Below are 24,235 nucleotides of genomic sequence, written 5' to 3' on the forward strand. Positions count from 1 at the left end.
AGGCTTCTAGAAACACATAGGAAAAAGTAGCAGAAAATACTAATTGTAAAGTAGCAGAGTGATTTCTCCTTTCTCTCTTTAAGCCTGTCAACTGCACATTCATTCTGGTTTTATTAGAGAATATTTGATATTTTGGTAATTTCCTAACTGGGTATAGTATTAATGAGCACGTTTCTCTTTAGGCTGAGAGTAAAGCATGGTAATGATTGGGCCACAATAGGAGCTGCCCTGGGGAGAAGTGCTTCATCTGTAAAGGATCGATGTAGACTGATGAAGGATACCTGCAACACAGGTGAGGTAAATGCTGGTGTCAGAAGTGGATATTCTGGTTAAAATTCTGTCTCTTGTGTTTAATGGTTATAGAGTTACACTGCATGTTTGGTGTCAAGAGAGAGACAGAGACAATTCAGGAGTAAAGTACTGTTTGTTTTGTAATGTATATTTTCAAGTATAAAGGAAAATTCAGTTAGCCCTCATGTGAATAATGTGCACTAAATTGTTGCATGGTTAATTCACTCCAGCTAGTACAGTTCAGATAGTTTGGATCAACTTGCTTTGGTTACTATCTGTACAAGTTCTGTGTGGCCTTATTCATCTGTGAGAGGAAAAGAGAAATTTGGCAGCAGAGCAATGGAATTGTTGATTTGTTAATCAAGAATGAATATAATATAAATTATTAGTGATTAAGAGCAGTTACATCTTCTTCACAAGTTAATATTTGCATCTGGAATAAGGTGTTGACCGTTAAATATCTGCTGGCATGTTATGGATCAGAACAGAGAGTATGTGTTGCTAGTTAAGTTGGAGGGCTTCTCTCTCTTTCAGGAAAGTGGACAGAGAAAGAAGAAAAAAGACTGGCAGAAGTAGTGCACGAGCTGACAAGCACAGAGCCAGGTGACATTGTCACACAAGGTGTGTCGTGGGCTGCGGTGGCAGAACGGGTCGGGACGCGCTCGGAGAAGCAGTGCCGCTCTAAATGGCTCAACTATCTCAACTGGAAACAAAGTGGAGGCACTGAGTGGACCAAGGAGGATGAAATAAATCTGATCTTGAGGTTTGTTATTTTAGTTACTTTTAAAGGTTTGTAATATGTGTTGCTAGCGGGATTCCATTGGGGTTCATTTTGCTGGTTTCCTAGACACTGAAAATTCTAGAACCTTCCAAAAATCACTGCTGTGTTTACAGTTCCCAGAGATTTATTATTGAACATATTTTTTGTTTTTTGTTTTTTTAGTGAATGTTAGTGTTCGTGAAAGGTGTCAGATTGAAAACCCTGGAGACTGAAGTCTTCTTTATTCCACAGAAAAGGTACAGCACAGGCAGCAAACCATGCAAGCTTTCCACACGTTGCCCCACCGATGCGCTTTAACCCTTAACTGGAGGGTAGCTCAGTCTCCCTGCCCGTTCAGTCCTTGGCCTCTCTGCTGAGATGACCAACAAGGGTCAAGTGTGGTGGTGGTTTCTGTGATGTGGACATCTTGTCTACAAAGAACTAAACTGAGACTGCAAATTAATTTCATGTAGGCCAACAAATACTGATTGGATATCAGCATCTCTGACTACGTTTGAACTGGCAACCTGGTAGTGACTTTGGAAATCTTTTGCTCTCTCCAGTCCTCCTCCAATTTTGAATGCCTTTAACTCAAGCTTTTTAGCCAGTGGATTTTTATGGTTGGGTGGGAATAAAAAGCCAAGACATCCAGGGAATCTAAGGAATACTTACAAAGTAGTATTAACAAATTTACTGAAGCTGTTTGACATAAACTCAAAATGAGGAGCTGATTCCACATTTCAGAATGTGCTGGGTATATTTCTTAATATTTCTGGTTTGGTCTGTCCAGATATCCTTTACTTATCCTACAGGGTTGGTTTTGGTAGTTTTTTTTTCATTTTTACTTCTTTCCTTCTTTAGCTAGCAAGAGTGCTCTTGCCTTATTTGTGAAGAGGACTTTCCTTAACTTCCACAAAAATACTTTCCCCTCACTATTCACTTCTCTTTCATATGCTCCATGTACAGATAAGGGCAATTCAGAGATTTTTAGTGATTTCAAACAGATTCTGGTAGAAAAGAATGTCCCTTATCTGGAGAGCCTGCTGGGATTGATTTATGAGGAAGTGTTTAATGCTGTAGTTAACTTCATCTACTTTGGCTAAGAAGCATCTGAGAGAAGGCAAAAATCTGTGCTAAGGACAGATGGTTGTTACTTAGAAGAAAACAAGTAAATATCATAACATGAAATTAATTAAGTGAATGTTTGGAGTGAATCTCAGGAAGTATTTCCTGCCTTGGAGATTTGTTTGGGGAATGTTTTTGCAAAAAGAAAAGATGCAAGTACCACCACTTGGAATGCTTCACGATAATCTGATTTAAGACCTAATGTAAAAATAAATAAGGAGAATAATCCTGCATGGCAAGGAGATGGACTGGATCATCTAACAGGTCTAGTCCATCTTCTGTTGTTTATGATTCTGCTTGACCTCTGGCAGCGTGGAGCCTTGGAAGCCTGTGTCGATTCCTGAGCTCTGGTGGGCTGGTCACTAGCATGTCGTTCTGCGCAGTTTCGTGTGACACGGCCGGACGTGTGCGGCACCCTGCCGGGCTGCAGAGCAGTTTCTGACATGTCAATGTTTTCTCTGTCCTGCCAGGATAGCGGAACTTGAAGTTTCTGATGAAAATGACATCAATTGGGACTTATTGGCTGAGGGATGGAGTAGTGTCCGCTCCCCGCAGTGGCTTCGGAGTAAATGGTGGACCATTAAAAGACAGATTGCAAACCACAAAGATGTTTCATTCCCTGGTAATGTACTACTTGAACACTTCTCTTCTGAAAGCTCCTTTCACATATGTCAAAGGAATAAGGCTGCATTTTGTTGTCTGCTTACAGCATTGCTGGCCAAAGTGCACATTGCTCCTTTGCTGGAAGTTACTGGCCCCTTTAATCTGCTGGCTGAATTGCTCCTACAAGCAATCCTTAAGTGTTTCAGTCAAACAGGCCAAGCTGATGTGTACAATTAGACAGATTTTGCCATTCCTTCTGGCTTTGGATAAAGTGAGAGTATGTATATAAGCAGGTCAGCTGGCAGATCTCAGATGATGCTGATCTTTGGTATGGAGGGCAGTGACCTCTTCAGGTGGAAGAGGAGATGTATCTGCAGCCTAACTATGGCCTCAGGCTATGTGTGTTGCCTTTACTGTGTTAAAATGTAATCTCTGTCAGGTGCTGAGCCTTAGCTGTAGACAGAAAGTAGATCTACTACTAGGTGCAGTGAGGAGGAGGGCAGGAGTCAGGAATATAAAGCTCCCCCAAATACATTTCATACCATTTTCCTGTTCTGGTTTGGAGAAATTAGTGCTTAAGCCGAAGAGGTGTCTGTGACCTTCAGGCCTCCCTTTGTCTTACTTGGGGAGAGGAAAAATATCAGAGACTAGTCATATCATAATTAATGAAAGGTGTAATTTAGTGCACACTTGTGCTGTGGTTGACAGTGTGGTTATATATTAGTCCTGCCTCAAGGCTGCAGCTGAGAGTAGAGCCCCTGTTACCACACATTAATAGACAGTTGTTGCATCAAATAATTCATAAGATAAATGCAGCACTGCATCAACAGGCTCTGCTATCTTCCCTGACAAAGGGGAGATGTTTAGGCCTTTTGCTGTAATGAATTCTAGAAAAGCTGAGGCCTCAGGTTTTGTGATCTGCTGTTACATCAGCTGCTCCCTCAGCAGGGCCAAAGCAATCATAGAGAAGAAGGATGTGTGGTTCTGTTGGAGCAATGGGCCTCTTCATGCACAGGTGAAGAATTGTGATATAACCTCTGTGGGATTCATTCTCTCTTGCTCCTCATTTTCAGTGACATTTCTGTGAAGCTCTTGAACAAATCTGCTTCCATGTTGTAGAAGATTAGAGGATTTACTTCTGGTAGCAACATTACACAGCTAGTGATACTGGCACTTGATAGTAGCTTGGGATATACCATGCATCATTTTAGAGAGCTCCAAAATTGTATGGGCTATGTGTTCTTTTTTTCCCCCATGCATCTTGAAGTGCCTGGGTTCCATGAAGAAATCTAGTTTACTGCTGTAGTTGGCTATAAATGATCTATGTATGTGCTAAATTTCTAGTTTCTGCATCTCTGGAAATGGCTTAAGTTCCAGATTCTGTAGGATTTTGTTTGCTCTTTTCATCTTGGGTAAATCACCAATTACAGCATTTCAAATGTGCTTGTTCAACCTGCTTTAGCATGAGTGTTTTTTCTCTCAGTGCTGATAAAGGGTCTTAAACAGCTCCACGAGAACCAAAAAAACAACCCAGGGCACCAGCTCCCAGAGAACAAATGTGGCAGTGGCTTAGCAAACACTAACCCCGGCTCGGGGGTGCAGCACGTGCAGATCCGCGTGGCGCGCTTGGAGGAGAGCACAGGCAGTGCCCCGAGCCCCATGGCAGCTCTGCAGATCCCAGTGCAGATCACCCATGTCTGTAAGTACTGAAACAAACCACTCACACAAAACCTGAACCTTCCTTCTGCTAAGGTGGTGAAGGAGGAGTGAGCATGTCTTAAACGGTTATATTCATTCTCCCTTGGTCATGCCATAACTTCAGTTGAAACATTTCTGTGTTCCATTTACCCGTTTCTAACTTTGTAAGGCAAATGTTAATATTGCTGTGGCCATCATTCCAAGAAGCTACAATTGGAGCACCTGAACATAGGTGTTGTTGGTGTCTGTTTGTGTGTGTGCACACAGGAGTTTGCCACATGACCAGTTCTTTGAAAAGCTTTCACAAACTTCTTAATGAACATAGAGTGTGTGTGTTTATTCCTTAAGTTGTTTCTGGTCACTCTTGCACAGAGCAATGAACATCATGTACAAGTTCTCCTTTTACCTAGATTGCTGTCCCTAAGTTCTGATGCAGGGCACTGAAGGGAAGGTATAAGTATTTTTTTCTGATCCTTTATTATGCAATTATTTCTAGTCACAAACACTCTGGAAAATGTTAGCTTCTAAGTTACACCAACATTCAGCCAGTGTTCTGCTCAACCACTGTATTTTTTTTTAAGATGATGCTTCCCATGCTCTTAAGAATGAATTTTGCTCATTATCTAACATTGATTCTCAGATTTGCTCTGAGTGTAGTTCTTACTGATTGATTTTGTAACTAATCTTATTAAGTAACTCCAGTCACATGCAGTCTGTCATCTGCACTGTATATTATTTTGCACCATTTGTCATTTGTAAATTTTATTAGGAAAATTTAGTGCTTTGGTCTTGCTGATTACCAAATAGTTACAGAATATTCTGAGTTAGAAAGGATCCACGTGGATCATCGAGTCCCAGCTCTTAAATGAGTGGCCCATACAGGGATTGGACCCATAGTCCTGGCATTATTAACACCCTGCTCCGAGCTAAGCTGATCAGTCTACAAACTGATTCTTCAGACTATGCATGAATAGGCATTTGGCAGACAATTTTCTGTTTATAATTTTAGTAATCTATTTATTAAGTGCTAGCTTCATTTTATGTGGTTTATTTTCTAATTAGAATGACAGATGACACCAAGCCAATAACTTTTTGTCTGTCATAATATGTCAGTTGTCTCAGACTTTGAATGAGGCTTGATCGAAGCCAATGGGTTTTGATGAGCAGGCAGGATAGGCTGGGATCCTGGAACCTTTAGCCATTTCTAAATTGAATCGTGTAATGGTTATTTTGTGACTTCACTTGCCCATGTCTGCCTAACAAGCCTTTTCCCCCATTTTAGTCTACTTTTCTGAAGAATTTCTGGTTGTGTAATCACAGTGAATTTTGTATTGTGTGTTTCACAGTCCCATGAGAGCTGAACCTCTTAGCTGCTTTCAGCTGCATTTGGTGCAAAGCTCAGGGTCTGAAAGGGGCAATTCCTGAGGTTTTATGAATATACTGGCTAGGTCACTGACAGGCCATACTTTACAGCTCTCTGCTATTGAGTGCCAGGAAATCTGCAGCAGAAAACCTTGAACATGCCACTGCAATAATAATAGCTTCCAAAATTGAGCTTTTATGTTCTTAAGAGACCAAAATTACTGTATTTTGCAGCCATAGAGTCTGAGATGGCAAAGTTTCCACTGCTTGGGTCACCGTTATCATCTTGTAGATCTTTTCCCCTTCTGGTATTTAGGAAATTACTGGAAAACCCCAGGCAGGGTATTAATTTTGTTTCAGCTTCCTGGAACTTGTGATATTTTTTTAAGAGTAAGTCAAAATTGTAATTATGGTTATAAAGTTTTGAGTACAAGTTGTTTGGGCCTGGCGATCTTAAAATACCTGGTACATCAATTGTTTCCAGTGCTTCTCTTCACTGCTTTTAGAATTAGTGGAGCTAATTGCATAAATAATTACACAGTTATCGTAAGAATACTTACAGCTTTTATACTGCAGTCATAACACACAGGCTAGGTAAATATCTGGGAATCATTTGAACCATCATTAGGGGTGGACATACTGTGGAGGGAAGAAAAAATTAAAAATACAAAAAAATAAAAAGATGTCTGTGAGAAACACTACAATATTAAGCATGATACCAGTTTGAAGCAAGCAGTACATGATCCAAAGGATATTATTACACCAAAGGGTATCGTTACATTAGAACCTCTTGCAAATCTCATTACAAAAAGTAATTAAATCATGTCAGAAACTTTATTTTCTGCTTTTATCTCGGTGTGCTAAACCCATACTTACTTTCTTTTGCTCTTTTGGATTGTAGCATGCTCTCTTTAAATAGAATTGTATCTTGGGTACTAATTAGAGAACCTTGTCATTAGGACTGCAGCCAGTTTTCTTTTTCCTCTTAGGGGAATTAACAGTACCCTGCCATGTATTAATTATAGTATGTTATGCTCTCTACAGAGCTGAACATTCTGGTTTACATACTTTCCTTTTCTTTTTTTTCCTTCCTTTTGCAGCCTCAACCGATTCCCCTGCTGCTACTGTTGACTCTGAGACAATAACACTAAACAGTGGAACACTACAGACCTTTGAGATTCTTCCAGTAAGTAACTGGTGTTTGTTACTGTGGTTTTTCCTTTTCAACCCAGCTACTTCTTAGATTATAGAAGTGTGCATTTCCAAAAAAAAAAAAAAGAAAAGAAAAGGTTTTCAAGTAGAAAGAAGAAGAGTTCTAAAACCTATTTCTGAAAGTGTTATCCATTAGGGCTGCCAAGTAAACTGAATTATAGTTAAATGTTTTAAATTTGCTTTAATGCTACAAAGTTTTCCTTTGTGCTTGGATTTTTTTCATTGTTGAAATCTGACATAAAGGAGCTAGAGAAAGCTCCCAGCAAATAAAGATTGTCTTAGTTCCATTGTCCTATAGTTTGTAGAACTGTTTCTCTTTCATCTCAATGCAAAAGTAAGTTGAATTTGTCCCTTTTTTACCTGCTGTTGTACAGCATAATACAGACCTGCTGGGCTCCTGCCCTTAATACTTGCCTTGGTAGCCTAAGGCTACAGATGAGGATTTTTTTCTGCTTTTTGAGTGTAGTGCAGTAGTCGGTGCAGAAGGGATTGGATTGGCGTGGTGATTTTCCAGGGGAGTTACATTTAAGCTGGTTTATGTAAATCAAAATGCTCCAGTATGTCCTGGGCAGTGCATTTGGGTATTAAACCCGTGTTGTCTTTTCAGTCTTTCCACCTGCAGCCGACTGGGACACCAGGTACCTACTTACTGCAGACCAGCTCGAGCCAAGGCCTCCCTTTAACGCTGACCACGAGTCCCACCATGACCCTGACGGCCGCGGCCGCTCCCGCCTCCCCGGAGCAGATCATCGTTCACGCCTTGTCTGTGAGCTCGGGGCTGGGCACTGGGGGAAGGGCAACCTTGTCATGCAGGGCCCTGCACATGCACCTTAGTCTTGCAAAGCAGTTCTTAAGTCATAACAATGCGACTTTGCTTAAAATCCTGAAGACTTGAGAATCTGGGGGTTTGTCTATTGTTTTTAAAAAACAACCTCAGGTTGCTTCATAGCTTAGCTTAGTGAGCAAGTGCTGAACAGACTGTCTCCATTTAGATGCTTGGTCCCCAGCAAAACCAAGTCTTGATGTTTTGTGATGTTTTCAGTTACTCTCACAAATAGATATTGGTCCACAACGCTTGCACAATAGTGACAAGTATTGCTTTTTATTAGAGGGAGGGAAGGGGAAGCAAACTGGAGATTGAATCACAAATGTGATGAAAAATTCAGTGGAAAAAACACTGATCTTTTGAATCTACAGTGATCCTCACCTGAATGGTTGCCTCTTTCATATTATTATGTATTTACTTTGTTTGTGACTTAAAGAACACATGACACCACATTCAGTCTACAAAGTTATCCTTTAGGAACAGGAAAGGTCAACAGATGACCTGGGCTGGCATAGTATATATATAAAACTCTAAACTACACTTAGCAATTGGAATATTTTTGCTTGTATTTGCTTGAAAGATTTGTAGATAGTTACAGGAAAGTCTCTGACCTTTTTTGGGCTTTTGTTTGTCTCTTTTTTGCAAATGCTGCTGACAGCCAGAGCATTTGTTAAACACAAGTGACAACGTCACAGTGCAGTGCCACACGCCGAGTGTCATAATCCGCACCGTTGCTGCTGAAGACATCTCCTCCTCTGTCACCCAGACAGAACTGGCTGTGGATGCAGACATTCAATCAGCTGACCTGACAGATCCTCCAGACACCCTAGGAGCAAATACTTTCCCACATGATATCCATCAGTCCAAGCTGAGTGATGAAGAGCAGTCAGCCTACAACGAAGATGATGCTTCCAAATTTAGCAGCAGGAACAGTAGAGAACTGATGGAGGGAGTTATGGTAAGAACAGAGGAGGAGATTGCTGATGCTAGCCTGAAACAGAATGAGGATTCTCACTCTGATTTACCCAGCACTTACGTTACTGAGGTAAGGGAGGGTGTGATACTTGATATTTTCCCCATTTCTGCCTGGAGAATTATTTCATTGAATCTGTGGCCTTATGTTAAACTATTAATCTGAAATATCCCAGTGATTTCATTTATTTTGGTAGCTGAAGGGAGAAAGATGAAGAGAGGCTATTCACAAGAGCATATAGTGACAGGACAAGGGGGAATGGCTTCAAACTGAAAAAATGTAGGTTTAGATGAGGCATTAGGAGAAAGTTCTTTCCTGTGAGAGTGGTGAGGCACTGGAACAGGTTGCCCAGAGAAACTGTGGGCTGCCTCATCTGTGGAAGTATTCAAGGCCAGATTGGATGGGGCCTGGACTGATCTTCAAGGTCCCTTCCCATCCAAAGAATTCTGTGATTCTGAATTCACAGTTCTACAAGTATTTGCTGAGATCCTCTATCCTTGAGTTTGTTAGTATGTTACAAGTATGAAAGTAACAACATTTAATTTGGTACCAGGGCTTATATTTAACTTCATCTGGAGCACTGAGCACCTCGCTAGCTGTGGAGTTGCTTCACTACTCAGGGTACCTCTGCAAGTTGACAGTGGAAAGCTGCAACATTGATGGCACTGAGCAGTTGCCTTCAGGTGATTCCTGCTTGATGCTGTTGCTTTAAACTGGGCTGTTAATTGTTCAACACACCTGCATCAATAGATAGGTTGAGCAAGGGAGGAGAGCTAGAATATTTAGGTTTTGCTTTGAGTCTAATAACATACTTCAAGATATACTTCAGTTTCCAGTTTCGAGGACTTCTGTTAAACATACTGCTCCAGTCAAGTATCTGTTAAATGGGAATTTGAAACATTAAGCTACTTCTCTCTCTGGCCTCAGATTTATTCACCTCCAGCACCTGAGATGGAAAAATGAGTTTATCCAAATGATTACAGGTATTTTGATTGTTTCTTTTAGTTGCTGGAATTATGAAACTGACTAAGTCACAGAAAACAGAGGTGCTAAAAAGAAGATAACACTCTTTACTGAGTAGAAAATTCCTCTTCCTTTACAGGTTTGGTTAAGTTGCAATTTGGGAAAAGATGAGTAAGGATGAGATACCCCTTCCTGTTTTTTAGAGCACTGTTCTCTACAGTAACTGCATTTCTGCTTTGTCAGCCTTGAAAAATCCATCATTAATATGCTTTGGCCTTGTCTTCAAAGAAGCTTCCAATAGACAGTGCATATCTGTTCTGCTCTTACAAAAGGGAGAATCTTTGTACATCTCAGGTTTGCTACTGTGGAAGCATCTGAATCCCGAGTACATCAGAAGATGGGATTATTCTTCCACTTTCCTCTTTCTGTATCATGGTTGACATAATTGTGATAAGATTTTCAACATTTGAGACAGACCATCAGCTTTCTATTCTTATTTTAAAACTTCAGCTTCTCAAGATAGATTTAATAAACTTTTGATATTAACCTAGTGCCTACAATAACTTTGTACAAATTGCTCATGGCTAGCAGAATGTAATCTTTTTTTTTTTACACAGAAAAACAAACTGAATTTGTAATTCTGATTTGCCTTACCCGTCAAGTCAGATTCAAGTTTGACATGTGTACTTAAATTCTAGGAAATAGTGAACTGTCTGTGAGTAATTCTCAGTGAAAAGTTACTCCAGAAAAACATGCCTAAATTTTGTTTTCTTCAAGTCAGTGTTATTTTTATGAGCTTGCCAGGGTTGTATTGTCACTGTGGGTGGGTAGTGGGAGGCAGGCAGTCATGCTGCAGGGTTTTATTATTTCTGGCTGGGAAAGGTGCCCATTTGCCACAATGGCTCCTTTAGTTTTTCACGCCTCCTCTTCCCAGTTTCAGGCTTTGCAGCCCAGTGCTGCTGGTGGGCAGAGCTGTGTGCTCTGCTGAGAGCTGTTCCTGCAGGTCAGGCACACTATGCCCTTGTGGATGGGACCAAGTGCAATTCACAGAGCTGTAGCACAAGCTGTCAGCTCCTCTCCAGCAGCATCAAGGAAGGGATTTTCAGATAGCTGCCTTTGCAAAAACACTGTGGAGTTACGTGGGGAAATAAGTTTTCCTACAAAGAACAACGTGTAAGAACATCAGGATTTTCTTAAACACAGAGGGCTGTTACCTCTGAAAACAGTGACAAATCCAGGTACCTTCCATTGTGTCAGCAGCAGTTGCTAGCATTCTACATCAGGGATTCGCAATCCTTAAGCATGTTACACACAAAAACTGGACTCCAAATATCTCTGCTGGTTCTGGCAGTACTGTGTGGGATGACTTTTCACTGCATTTGTGGAACCAGGAGTGTGCTGTGACACTGAGTCAGCCAGATGTGTTGCTACCATTCGAGTGCCACAGGAGCCAGGGAAGAGGCAGGAGCAGCAGCAGTGGCAGGGCTGGAAGAGAATGAGGGTATTGACAACTTGTACCTGGAAGGAATCAGTGTTGCTAGTCTTGTGGTACCATTAGGTTCAGCAAAAAAATTCTGGAGCCAGATTCCAGCCAGTGACAGACCAAGCAAGGCACAGCAAATTAGGTGGGTTTTTTGAGCTCTGTGTTCAGTGTCACTTAAAATTTGACAACAGGAATTGTGAAACTTCAGGTAAAGCTGTTTGGTTTGTGGAACAGGTAAGTGCTATAAAGGTAATGCTTCAGTCTCAGAACATCTAGACAGAAAGTAGTGGAAAAGCCTAATTATTCCTATTCACAGGAATATAATATTTGACTTGCAAGGGAGCATTTTATCACCACCTTGCAGTGTCTCCCTTCCTCTCCACTTTACTCAACAGGGTAAAATTCCTCTCATCTTGTTTTTGAGTACCTGCTCTAAGATGAAACATGCCCTGTAAATGTTGAAATACATAGTGACATTCAGTTTAATGAGATAAAATTCATCCAGAGTGTATTGCTTACTGTGAAGTTTGGCTGAGCAATGCAGGTTTTTGTTTGTGCTGCAATGAATACACTCTTATTGCCTGTTCTGTGTTGTGCAGGACTTGGGTTCCCCAACAATAGAAGAACAAGTTGATCAGCCTACAATAGATGATGAGACTGTGCTTATTGTTCCTTCTTCCCATGGTTTTATCCAGGCAACAGATGATATAGATAGTGAATCAGTCTTGCCCTTGACAACTCTCACAGGTATGACATTAAAGCAGTGTATAGAGCTTTTGAGTCTCTGCAGAAAACACTTCATAGACCCTTGCTTTCTCTTAAATAATGTTACATATGTGAAACTCAAGTAACCTAACAAATACTCCTCCCCAGAGGAAGGATCTCCCCGTAGAGCCCTCAGAGGGTCAGCACTGATAGTGCAATACCTGATGGATGCAAATGTGAGTCACACCCTTGCATCCATATCCATCCATCTTGGTCATCACTTACTTTCTCTAAAGATACTCAAAACCCACCTGGATGTGGTCCTGTACAACGTGCTCTAGCTGCACCAGCTTTAGCAAGGGGTTGGACTAGAGGATCTCCAGAAGTCACTTCCAACCCCAGCTATTCCATGTTCCTTTGAAACTAGAAATTGCAAACTGCCTAGTTTGAGCAACACTGCCTGTAATTATTTAGAATTCCAGGCTACATTTCCTGTCTCCTGCGTTTGTATTTTATATCTTGTTATAATGGCACAGCAATAGTTCTAATGCTTTTTGTCCCTTGCCAGATCCTATCCTACAGCATCACGGAGATGGGTCACACATAATTGGCTCATCGTTGGGCAGTCCTGACTCAGAAGATTCAAAGGATGTTGAGGATTTAGTGAGCTGTCACTGAGAAGCAGAAATGGTGTCCATTTTCTATTGACCATGTTTGCATTGTGAAGTTAGTTACAACCTGTGCCACATTTCCAAAGAAAGCAGTCACACTCTGTCTCTTTGAACAGAAGCTTCCAGTGTGAAATGACTACGGTGCACTTTCTCTGCTCAGGCTGTTTCCCTCATCCAGGAGGGAGAACTGAGCTGCCAGCCAAGCCCTGAGGTGCCACATCTCACTGGGGTGTTCCAGCGTGCTGAAGAGCCTCTGTTGCAGTGCTCACAGCGCTCAGATCATCCAGTCAGTTCTGATCTGACTTGTTACTGATGTGCTGAACTGCACACGTGGCAAACTGGACAGAAGTCAAGGATTGTGGACTGTAGCCTCTTAGTGCCGCAGCAAGTAGTAGTTTGCACAGGTTTCATGAAGAATGGGTGAGGATTTTTGCACTTACTGACTCTTGTAATACATGGAGTAAGAAACTGTTACATTTCTGGAAGGAGTAAGTTCCATCAAAGACTTCAGGGAGCATGGGCAGCATCGTGAAGCAGTGGTGTGTATTCCCATCTCACCTGACTCGTTCATATGTCTGTGGCATAGGAAGAAGGCAGAAGCTTATGGGACTTGCCTGGTCTGCTTGTTCCTGAGGAGTCCATTGCTGGCAATGGACAGAGCTCAGAAGAGATCACTTGTGGAAAATTTTTTCTTGTTTTGTTGTTTTTTTTTCTATTCTCTCATCACTACAGCAAGATAAATAAAAAGGGAAGGGCTATGAGAAAGGGAGGCTACTGGGACCCACCAGCCTCCCCCGACAAGCTTGGAATTTCTTTGAGATGGTTGTGAGTGGGTTGGAGGGTTTGTCTCTGTTGCTGTTTACCTGACACTACCAGCCACCTCTCCAGACCTGATTTCTGCAGCAAGTATGTAAATGAGGAGTGGTGTGAAGGTGGCAAAGTCTTGGAGGAATAGCTCTGTGAGAGTCTGGACACAGGGCCTCGAGGAAAAGGAGGCAAATTAATTCCTACATTGTTTGAAACAGACACTAGGCTGAACAGCAGCCTATTAGCTAGGAAACAAGAGAAAAAGCTATAGAAACTAAAGACTTGTATAAATTATTTTATTTATTTCTGTAATTAGCTCTTCATAATCAAGAGTTGGTCTTTTTCAGTCTGTGGTTTTGTTAATGTGAAAAATAAGTTGTAGTTTTAAATGGTTGCCTAGGGAACAGAAATAATTGTATATTCAGTTTCAACAAAATAAAGAGTATTTGTCTTACTTGACTGTAAGATGCCATTTATTTATACTGCCACAGATCCTTTCAGTGCTGCAGTTTATTTGTACAGTAATAAAAAAAAGTGCATTTTTTTTCCAAAATGAAAAAGCTTGTGCCATTCTGAAACATCAGTACAACTGGAATGTTCATTAAGCGCAACAGTAGCTCTTCAAAAAAAAGCAGAATGTCACGTCTTATGGCAATAATTTTCCCCAACAAGAGGGACATTACATATACATTTACATGAAAATCATGTACTGATTTATCCTTGCACAACCCACTTCTTTCCTCTCAGGCTGATGGTTCTCACTTCAATGTCTTGAGTAGAGTTGAGAGCTGAGCTGGAAGCAGTCTGACACAGCAGCATCATTGCTGGGTATTCCCAATGTCCTTCATTTACCCACTTCATGGAAGTACAGGTTGGCACATATACATAACATGACAATAGAAAACAATATGTAGTAAATTAGATTTCTAAATTTGGGTTCCAGGTCTCCTTGTCGATACCAGTAGATCTAGAAGAGAAAAGGAGCTTGTGTTATTTCAAAAAGCCAGGTATTCTGAGGAAACTTCATTTGCTAACTGAATTGGCAACTTGCAGGTTTAGTTCTGGGTGTTTTTTCTTCCTGTAAAACAATCCAACTTCCTCTGGCCAGAGGGACCGAGTGTGTGTCTGTATGTGAAACTGGCCCTGAGGACAGGCACTGTCTGGTCAGCTTTGCTGAGAGGGAGGGAGAGCGGGTAGCTTAGCTGGAGGTGTTTTACCTCTCAAAGCTGGCTACACCCTGGTGGATGAGGACAAACATCAGCCTTGCACTAACACAGTCTGTTCTGGGCAGAGTCGTGGCCAGCAGCTGTAGGATCAAAAACTGGGACTGACCAGGCAATAGAGAGCAACTTCCCAGCACAGCCAGCAGTGAGGGGTTCAGGGCTGCTCCGGGTCACAGCTGGAAGAAGGAGAATGCTCCAAGTATGAAAAAGCTACAGCAGAAGAAGGAGCCATCAATGTGCCTCCCCATCGAAGGAGGTTTGGACTAGATGGTCTTTGACAGCCCCTTCCAACCCAAACATTTCTGTGATTCTGTGAACTCACACCTGCCAGTTCCCTTTGCTTGGGACCAGCTCCCTTGGAATTCTGCAGTTGTTGAGTAGAGGAACATCTTCCATTTGCTGTAGCTTCCTACCCCTGTAACTCATCCCCTGTGTTTGAAAGGTGCAAGTGCATGGCTGATCCCACTTCAGGTGTCTCCTGCAGCACAGTCCATCTCTGCATTCCCATTTCAGTGCTCTGCTCCCTGGTTTCCTACTCTGTGTCTCCACTGGCAGCTGTGGGTGGCAGTGCCACAGAGGTCACAAGTCTTGCACCACAGCTGGGCTGCAGGAGTTGGCTCAGTTCACACACTTACTCTGCAGTAAATACAAAACTCACTACCACTCCCTCATTGTCAGCTTGTGTTGTGGAGGCAGGAAAGCTTTTCTAGGAGAGTGTAAAAAGAGAAGGCAGCACCACGTAAAGCAGATTTTATTCAGAGCCATTGACTCAAAAGCATGGCAAACATGGCAGTACTTACAAGAATGCCAGCAGAAATGCAACACAAGGAGATGCAGAAAGCAAAAAATACATTCACAGGTTTTGGAGGTAGTTGCGGGAAGACAAAAGCACTGATTAGAGTGACCTGTATGGAGGAAAACAAAGATGATTTCAGTCTGGCCAGAGCTGCAGTGAGAAGAGGCTCAGCCCAAGGGCTGGAGCAGCACAGCCTGATCTGCACACCCCTCCCTGGCCTCTGACTCCCACCCCTGAGGAGCTGGAGGAAAATGTGCAAGTCTGGAGGAAAACTGCTTTGATAGAGCTGCACACTGAGAGGAGTGGCGACAAAACTGCCAAAAGCTTTGCCACGCTGGCTTATTGCCAGAAACACCCTCCAAGTAGCCAGGAAGCCATCGGCCCTGGGGTGCACGCTGCCCATGGAGGAGCAGCCCTTCAGCCAAGTGTTCCAGCAGCTGCACCTCACCTGTCCCCACAGCCTCCCTCCACCTCAGCTCTCCAACAGTCTCCAGTCACAACAGCATCGGGTTTGTCTTTAAAGCTCAGGGAAAGCACAGCTCAACACAAGGGACAAACTTTGGGAAGACTTGTATAAGCCATAAATAGAGGACAATGAGTCATAAATAGAAGGAAATAGAAGCAAACACGCTCTCCTGGCACATAAATGCTTTGTTGTCTCACCCAGCCTCACGTTCAGCCAGGATGGACAATCTGCCAGAGAACTTCAAGGATTTTATTGCAGCTCTTAAAGAAAGAGATTCCCCTTCTCCTGTTGTCAAAGAGTTTCAAAAGACAGATACGTCCCAAAATGACTGCCTGCCCTAAATCAGAGCCTCTTTGGTCATTGGAAGCTTCACCACCCATTTTTGGGGAGGAATTCTGGTTTTCTCCCTGACACTTAAAGATGCAACATGGGGTAGGATGGGAGATACTTACTACAAGCAGCAAGGTCGTTAAGCCACCAACAACTAGATTGATGATTCTGTCCTGAAGAGAAGAGAAGAGTGTTATGTGTACCTAAAAAACCAACAGCAAAAAAAAAACCCAAACCATATAAAACAGAGCATTAACCAACAACACTGAGAGCATCAGCCAGAATCCACATTATTGCCAGCACACCATCAAGGCTCCCTGGTCAGCTCTGCCACACGGGAAGGTTTCCCCTCCCTCCACAGACCCCCGGGAGTTGTACTGGTCAAGGCCTTTTGCAGCAGGTTTGCTCATTTGCAAATGACTTCTCTGCTACATCTAAATTGATTACAGTTGTGCAAATTGTATTTAAATCTTTTTTTTAAAGTGGGAGTGCACAGATGGAGGTTGTCAGAAAAAGGTTTTTTTTAGCCTCCCTGCCTGAGAATTAATAGATTGATAGAGTCTTAGGTGGGAATTTGTGGGTTGCTGGCAAGGAGGTGAAGCGTTGCCTGCACCCCAAATGCTCCACCCTATCACCAGCAGATCTGAAGATGCTAAACAGTGGCTCTGCTTGGACAGACAGATATCTGCTGCTCCTGATCAGTATGAAACAACTGGAAGGACACAACCTTTTTGTCCCTGGGCAGAAAGACCCCTCAGTGACAGCATTGCAGTCCCACCCCAGTGGCATCAGGGCAGGGACTGGCTGTGACACTGGGCTGTGTGACCACAGGCTCAGAGGAGCACCCACAGCAAAACCCTGTATTGATGAACCTTCTGGAGTAAAAACAAAAGGAGAATATTCCAACCCCTGCCAGCGCACTGCCTCCTCCCTGGTGCTGCTCTGAGTATAAACATGCATCACCACAGTCACACTGGGCTGCACACAGCCAGGTGTGACACCCCAGATGGCTGACAACTCAAATCAAAGGCTAAAACAACTGCTACAGCAGAAAAAATGTGCAGACAGAAAACAACCCCGACTTAGAGATTAAGTGTACTGAGAGTCATTAAGAAGGTATGGTGAAAGTGAGAAAAGAGTTTGAGCAGTGACAGCATTTTGCCCAAGACCTCCCAGCCAGCAGGCAGGGCAACACGGGCTTCCCTCCACCTGCTCTTGCACAGTTCTTCCCTCCTAGAATTTGGATTTGTAGAGGGAGAAGTCCCAGGTCATCAAGAAGTAACACATGACAGCAGCAGGGCACTAGAAAAAAGCAAAGAGGAGGCAGAGAGCAGCAAATCATGTTTTTGTGGGACAGCACCAGCCCTGACCTAAGGCTGTGGAGCTCACCTTGAGGTGGCTCAGGAACAGGTGGATGCTGTGGCCTGGTTGTGTTCATCCCCAGGGGATAGGGCCACAGCAAGCAGACTCCAAAACCTCTTCTCTTAGTCCCCAGCTCCTCTTTGTAAAACAAAACCACTGATGCTCCTGCAGCTCAGAGGCCCCAGCCTGTGGGGGAACAGCAGTGGCTGCAGCAGTGGGAAGTGACCCCCCCTCCATAGGAAATTGTCACCAACATCCCCTGTGCAAGGTCCTCACCAGCCAGGCACAAACCCCTTCTCCTCAGCAGCATTTCCACACACGGAGTTGGTGATGTGCCAGCAGCCTCTGAGAGCCATGAGATACAAGAAACCCACCACTGACCCCAAAATAGAACCAAGAAAAATAACTCCAGGCAAACAAGAAAAGCAACTTGAAAAATGCAAGCATGAAATGCTCCATGAGAGCATATTGTGACAGGTCAGCTGGACTCCTCCTCACCTAAAATCAATTAAAGAGCTCAAAGCTAACTTTAGGCAGGACATGGAAGGGTCCTTACCACAAAAGCCACTCCAGTGCCAGGGGAGGATGGCAGTTTTGCTCTGCCCTGCAGACCTGGCTGAGCCCACCAAGGCAGTGTTATAAAGGAGGATCAGAGTTGGCATTCAGGCTCGGCTCCTCCATTCAGGGTGGCAAGAGGTGAGCAACTGGATCCCTTGTGCCATGAGGAGATGGGCTTTCAACAGCACAGATCCAGGGAATGCCAGGAGCCAGCTGCAGAACTAGCAGTGGGTCACCAACCTGCAGAGCTCAGCTGGTGAGCACAGAGGTACAGCCAGCTCTGTAGAGAGCTCAGAGGGATGGGCACAGTCAGTCACCATCCAGAGACTCAGCCATGACTGCTCCTCATTAACTACAGACCCACTGTGCCAGGACAGGCTGGGCTGGCAGGAGGAAACAAGGGGGTCAGACTTGACAGTGACCATGGAGCATTTCTCTCCTGACTGTGTCAGTGTGGGAGAGAGCATCCCCCAGCACACGGAGCTTTCACCTCACACTGCTGACTGAGGGACCTGCTAGTGACAGCCAGGGCAGGTTCAGATGCCAGCAGTGGAGCAGGTGGCACCCAGGCCAAGGCAGCCCCCTCCCTGTGCTTGAACCTGTGGGCACTCAAATTTTCAAAGAGCACTGCTGGCAGAAGAAGGTATTTCAGGATCCAGGGATTAGACACTGATCCTGAAATCCCGGGCTTGGCGAAGCAGTGAGAGGCTGTATTCCCCAGTGCCCACTGACACTTCAGCCCCAGGCAGCTTAGCACAGCAAAAAGGTTAAAAATACTCAAGCAGAGGCCAAGACGGCTAAAGGGATTGGGGATGACGGAGCCTTTCACCTCCACACTGTGCCCGAGGACACTGGGCATGCAGAAACTGGCTGTGGTGAGCCTTGTGTCCCACATGTCACCCAGCTGGCACAGCACAGCTGATTCAGGAAGGATTTTTCTCCAGCATCACTATGTACAGTAATAGCTGCTAGAGTAAAAAGACAAAAAAACCCAGTGAGCACATGAAAGCAGCCTGCAGCCGCCCAAGGTCACCTGGGCCAGCACAGGGCACTGGCACACACACACCAACTTCTGATACAGCCCAGCAGTGCCTCCATGGGGTCCCCCTTCAGCCAGCCAGCTGCTGAGATGTAGTGAGCTGTTGGCCAGACAGGAGATGAATTCCATGTTTCACTGTTGCACAAGATGCATTTTGAAACAGGAGGGTTTCTGCCCTGTCCTTCCACTCTGGGGAGGGTATTGCAGGGGCTGGAAGCATCAGACTTCTCCCAGGGAGCCTCTGCAGTGCAGAGGTCTCCCTCCATCTGCCTCTGGGAAAGGGACGTAAGGTCAGGAAGTGTCAAGTCCTTGCAAAGCAGGAGGGCACAATCCAGGATTCTTTAGGATCTGGTCAAGGTTACTTGGAGCAGCAGGGAAACTGAGGCTGGACTGATACTGTATCTGCACTCCCTCCACAAGCTTTGACAGAGTGGCAGCTTTGCTCTTCACCCCATTCCAGCTCAGCACCTTCCATCCTTGAATCCTCCAAGTTAGCAGCTTGTGGGCTGAGCCCACAGGGATCCCTGCAGAGGCTTGGCCAGGAGAAGGGAACGGGCAGGTCCCCTGGACGTGGGTACCTGGTGTCATCTCCGCAGGAGTGACAGAAAGGCCATTTTTATGCCTTACATCAGCAAGTCCAGATGGTCAGCAGCCATCGCAGCCCGCTGCAGCCGTAGGGGATACCTGAATGCAGTGCCAGACCCAGCCTGGCGGAATTGCAGCCAATACAGGCAGTGCTCAGGGCCAAGCTGGACACCCACCCTCTGCAAGACATGGGGACTTCCTGGTGTGCCCTTAAAAGCTCATCATTCCCATCCCAAGGTGCTCAGTTTCTCTATTGCTTTCTGCTTCTGACCCACAGCAATTAACTCCCACCCACTCAAACACGCCCACCATGGAGGAACCCAACTTTCAACCTCTTTCCTGCAAAGTGCTGCACCTGTGACACTCTGTCCCCTCTTTGCCACTGTGCAGCTGTGCCTCTGAATTGTCTCATCCCCATTCACTGCCAGGGCTGCATCCCTGGAAACCACGGCTGAATCCACAGCGCCCGGCATTCATCGGCGCCGCTGCTGCACCCCCCTTCCACCCCCTTCCACCACCTTGCCCCAGTCCCTGCTCAGCAGTGGCACGGAGAGCAAGCATGGCAGGAGCAGCTGGGCCACCAGGTCCACAAGGACCTCCTGGCAGGGCAAGGAGGTGGGTGCTGCTGCCCAGCTCTGCCACCCCCACAGAGTGGCTTTACCCTCCGAGTCACCAGCCTGGAGAGCAAGAGAGTGCAGGAAGGCAGGGAGTCCCCATCTCTACATCCATTTCCAATTGCTGGCAAGAGTGGCAGACCCCTAATTTTGGGTGTAGGGTTTCCTGGGGCACAAGCACTGCCCCTGCCCTTCCCTGTGGCCCTAGCCCGAGCAGAGTATCCCGGTTTGCCAATATCAGCCGTCATTTGCAGAGACCCAAAAGCAGAGCTGGGGCGTGAGCAGACGCACTTCTCCCGGCAGACCTGCTCCCATTTAAAGGCAAAGTTTAGTTTTTCCATTTCTGACACGGAACGTTCCAGCTCGGGACCTCACCAGCGTCTGTTCCTAAGCAACCCCGGTGAATCCGGGAGGAAACGACCCCTGGCCAGCACAGAGCTCCCTTGTCTGTCGGACACGGGCTCAGCAGCGAGACACCACCGGCTGCTGCTCGCCCCATATGACAGGTTCCAAAAAGCCACAGGAGACAGGCGGGGGGTGAAGTGCAGGACGCTGGATCCCCGTTAGAGCCCAGGAACTGAAATTAGCGTCCCACCTTTATTATTTACTGCTCACCTTTGCGAGCAGAGGCGGAGCTGGCAAAAGACAGGGATCAGGAATCAAAGGCTTAACCTGGGCTAAAAAGTTTGGGAGTTACCTGCCAGGACTGTCTGCCTGCTCCGATGGCACATCCCAGAGAAGTGCCCATCGCTGGGAGCTTCCCAAAAAAAAGACCGTCCAGCAGGACCCAAGTGCAGGGCGCTGCTCCAACAAAGGTACCCCTGCCTCCAGTGCTCCCCAACAGGGCCAGCGGGGGTGAGCGGGGATACCTGTCCCACCCTCAGTTCATCTTCTTGGGGTCCCGCCCGTCCTCCTATGCCGCATCATTTTAATTTTCCCCGAAAATCCGGTTGATATTACTTTGTTTTCATTAAACATTATAATTGTAGCAGTAATTCCAAGTTCTTGCAGGGAGGGCGGTGATGGACTGGATACACTTCCGAATAATCTCAGGCAGTTTCAGCCTGCACCCCCAAACACACACGAAAGTGGGTAACCCCTCCGAACAGGGGACAACCCCGAGTCCCAGCCCGACGATGTGACACCTCCGGTACCGTGGTTCCCGAGGGATGCCCCGGAGCCCCCTCCCCGGCACAGCCCCGCTGCAGCGCCGAGAGCCGAGCGGCTTACGGGGATTGACACCTGAGGAGCCGCTGCTGCCACAGTCCGCCGGGAGCCACCGCCAGCTCCTCGGGAGAAAACTCAGTTCCCAGAAAAGCAGCCTCCCCATCCCCAGCAAAGACCCCCAGACTGGGTGAGAGGCAGCCTGGGGTGCTGCAGCCCCAGAGCCCGGCCGGGCCGCAGGGCACACCCGGGTGGGCACAGCGGCTCCGTGACCCCCTGCCCAAACCCCTTCCCGGCCCCGCTCCGAGGGTCCCCAGAACCCGGGACCCCAAGTTCCCGATAGAGTTCGGGGGGGTGTTGGCTTGGAGAGGATTATTTGAAAGTTGATTTCCTTGGGGGGAAGGGGAGGGGGAATGTTCTGTGAGTTTTTTATTTGGGGAGGGGGTCTTGCCGGGCGGGTTTAGCTCTGGGGATATGGTTTGCTTTTTCTAAAATTTGGCGCGGTGTTTGGGATTATTTTGATGGAATATTGTTGGTCTGGGGCGCTAATCGGGAGATTGTTTTTTTCTTTTATTTCAGTTTTTTGTTTTTTTTTTTTTTTTTTTTAATAAATAATTACACCAAATTCAAGCTTTTCCTTCTTTTGGAATTTGGGGGTCTCCTTGTATATTTTTTCATTGGGGTGCAGCCTTTCTGATTTTTGATGCCGTTTTAGAGGCGGACTGAGGATTCTTATTTCATAGGGATTTTTAAATTTGTTTGCATGATTCGGGCAGGTTCCCGGCTCGGGCCGGCCGCTCGGCTGCCTGCGGCGCTCCGTGCCGAGCCCGGGGGCAGCGGGCGGCAGCTGCCGCTCTCCGGGGTGGCCGGGAGGAGCTTCCTCACCACCGGGGGGCATTTACGCCGGGAGGGCGGGGAGGGGGGGCACTACGGGACTTTCCTCTGCATTTGCGGTTCGCCTCGGCGGGGGTTGTTGAGGGGAGGGGTGCCGCCGGCGCGGCGGAGCGCCGTCCTTACCCTGGCCGAGGTCTCCCCGAAGAGCGGCCGGTTGTCCGCGCCGCCGGTGCCGTACCCGCGGGCGGGGAACCCCTCCATGGCGCGGGGCCGCTGCGCCGCCGGCCGCGGGGGGGCGCCCGCTCATCCTGCGCCTCCCCCCGCGCCCGCCCCTGCGCGCCCGCTCCGCGCCCGCGGGCGGCGCCGCCGGGACCCGCACCGGGACCGGGACCGGCACCGGGACCCGGACCGGGACCGGGACCCGCACCGGCACCGGGACCCGGACCGGGACCCGCACCGGGACCGGCACCGGCACCGGGACCGGGACCGGGACCGGGACCCGCACCGGGACCGGCACCGGGACCGGCCCCGCGGGACCTGCGCGGCTGCGGAGCCGCCAGCCCGGCCTGCGCGGGGAGGGGCGGGGCCAGCGCGCCGCCGCTGGCTGCGCCGATTTGTTGCTCAACAAAGTTGTGGTATTTGAGCAAATCTCATTAGGGATGATGGTATGCAGCTTGGAGAAATTACCCTGTTTTGATTCGATTTGATTTTCTTTATTATAGGTTTTATTTTCTTTTCTTTTGTTTTCCTGTATTGTGTTTTACTCTCGTAGAATCGGAGAAGCAGAATATCCTGAGTTGGAAGGGACCCAAAAGTAACATCAGCCCAACTCCTGGCCCTGCACAGGACACCCCACAAACCTCACCCTGTGCCCGAGAGCATTGTCCAGACCCTTCGTGAGCTCTGTCAGGCTCAGTGCTGAGCCTGTTCCAGTGCCCAGCCACCCTCTGTGTGTAAAACCTTCTCCTGATATCCAACCTAACCTTTATTTTATAGCTGTTGTATTTTTCTTGTTTTGTAATTTATTTTATTTTACTTTATTTTACTTCAGTTTGGGAGGGAGGGGGCTTATTTATTTATTTATAAACATCTGATCCTGCTAGAGCTGAAAAATGAACTCTCCAGTGCTCTTCCTGAGTTACCCACCTAAACTAGGTAAAAGAGAGGATTATTCCTGGAGATATGATTGGTAACAGTAAAACACTTTTGCTGTATACATTCCTTAGCCAAAGTTATCCCGTGTACTGTTGCTGCTGCTGCTGCTGCTTTGGAGCTAATGATGTGTTTACATGTGAGAAAGCCAGGGGGCATTCATTTTGTTGTTATTTTAAATTTTATTTTTATTTATTTTAATTTTCTAATTGTCTTTTTAGATACATTTTACTTATTTTTTATTTAAACTAATTTCTATTGGTTTGGGGTTTTTTTTCCTTTTTAATTAATTTCATTTTTTCTATTTACATGACTTAGTCTCAGAAATATAGCTTTCCTGTTGGACGCCCCCCAGACCATAATGGATGCAACCTTTCTCCAAGTGCATTTTAGGATGAAGATGAGATGCACTAAATGTTGCAGCTTCCAGGACAGATTGTAAGTTATTTGTTCAAATGAGCTTTGTGTTTTCTCCCTGACCCTGCTCTCCCTGCTATGCACCTCTCCAGAGGACTTTTTGCCCTGAGAGACAAACTCCCCTAAATACCACTGGAATTTAGGAGAAATAGCATGGCCATTTCCTTCTTGCTGGATAGAAAAGATTGATAGGCCAGGTCTGTCGGTGAAAAGATC

At 45.9% G+C, this 24,235-nt stretch overlaps 2 protein-coding genes across 5 annotated transcripts in view; one reads left to right on the forward strand and one right to left on the reverse strand.

Moving 5' to 3' along the window:
* Nucleotides 1-13,944, forward strand: part of DMTF1 (cyclin D binding myb like transcription factor 1) — a 29,924-nt gene extending 15,980 nt beyond the window's left edge. For all 4 annotated transcript variants that reach the window (XM_077783670.1, XM_021531025.3, XM_077783669.1 and 1 more), the window contains exons 9-17: nt 183-292; nt 826-1,054; nt 2,647-2,798; nt 4,263-4,478; nt 6,940-7,025; nt 7,659-7,817; nt 8,536-8,922; nt 11,896-12,043; nt 12,570-13,944. In XM_077783670.1, the coding sequence (XP_077639796.1) occupies nt 183-292; nt 826-1,054; nt 2,647-2,798; nt 4,263-4,478; nt 6,940-7,025; nt 7,659-7,817; nt 8,536-8,922; nt 11,896-12,043; nt 12,570-12,679 (1,597 nt within the window). In that variant the 3' untranslated portion in view covers nt 12,680-13,944. The remainder of the gene's footprint in view (nt 1-182; nt 293-825; nt 1,055-2,646; nt 2,799-4,262; nt 4,479-6,939; nt 7,026-7,658; nt 7,818-8,535; nt 8,923-11,895; nt 12,044-12,569) is intronic.
* TMEM243 (transmembrane protein 243) lies at nt 13,935-22,724 on the reverse strand. Its single transcript, XM_021531028.3, has 4 exons — nt 22,634-22,724; nt 16,417-16,467; nt 15,503-15,607; nt 13,935-14,446 (listed from the first exon to the last, which is right to left on the reverse strand). The coding sequence occupies exons 1-4, from the start codon at nt 22,709-22,711 to the stop codon at nt 14,324-14,326; spliced, it is 357 nt and encodes a 118-aa protein (XP_021386703.1). The 5' UTR covers nt 22,712-22,724; the 3' UTR covers nt 13,935-14,323.
* Nucleotides 22,725-24,235: the final 1,511 nt, after the last annotated feature.

Source organism: Lonchura striata, chromosome 5 (assembly GCF_046129695.1).
Source record: "Lonchura striata isolate bLonStr1 chromosome 5, bLonStr1.mat, whole genome shotgun sequence".
Classification (NCBI taxonomy): domain Eukaryota; kingdom Metazoa; phylum Chordata; class Aves; order Passeriformes; family Estrildidae; genus Lonchura; species Lonchura striata.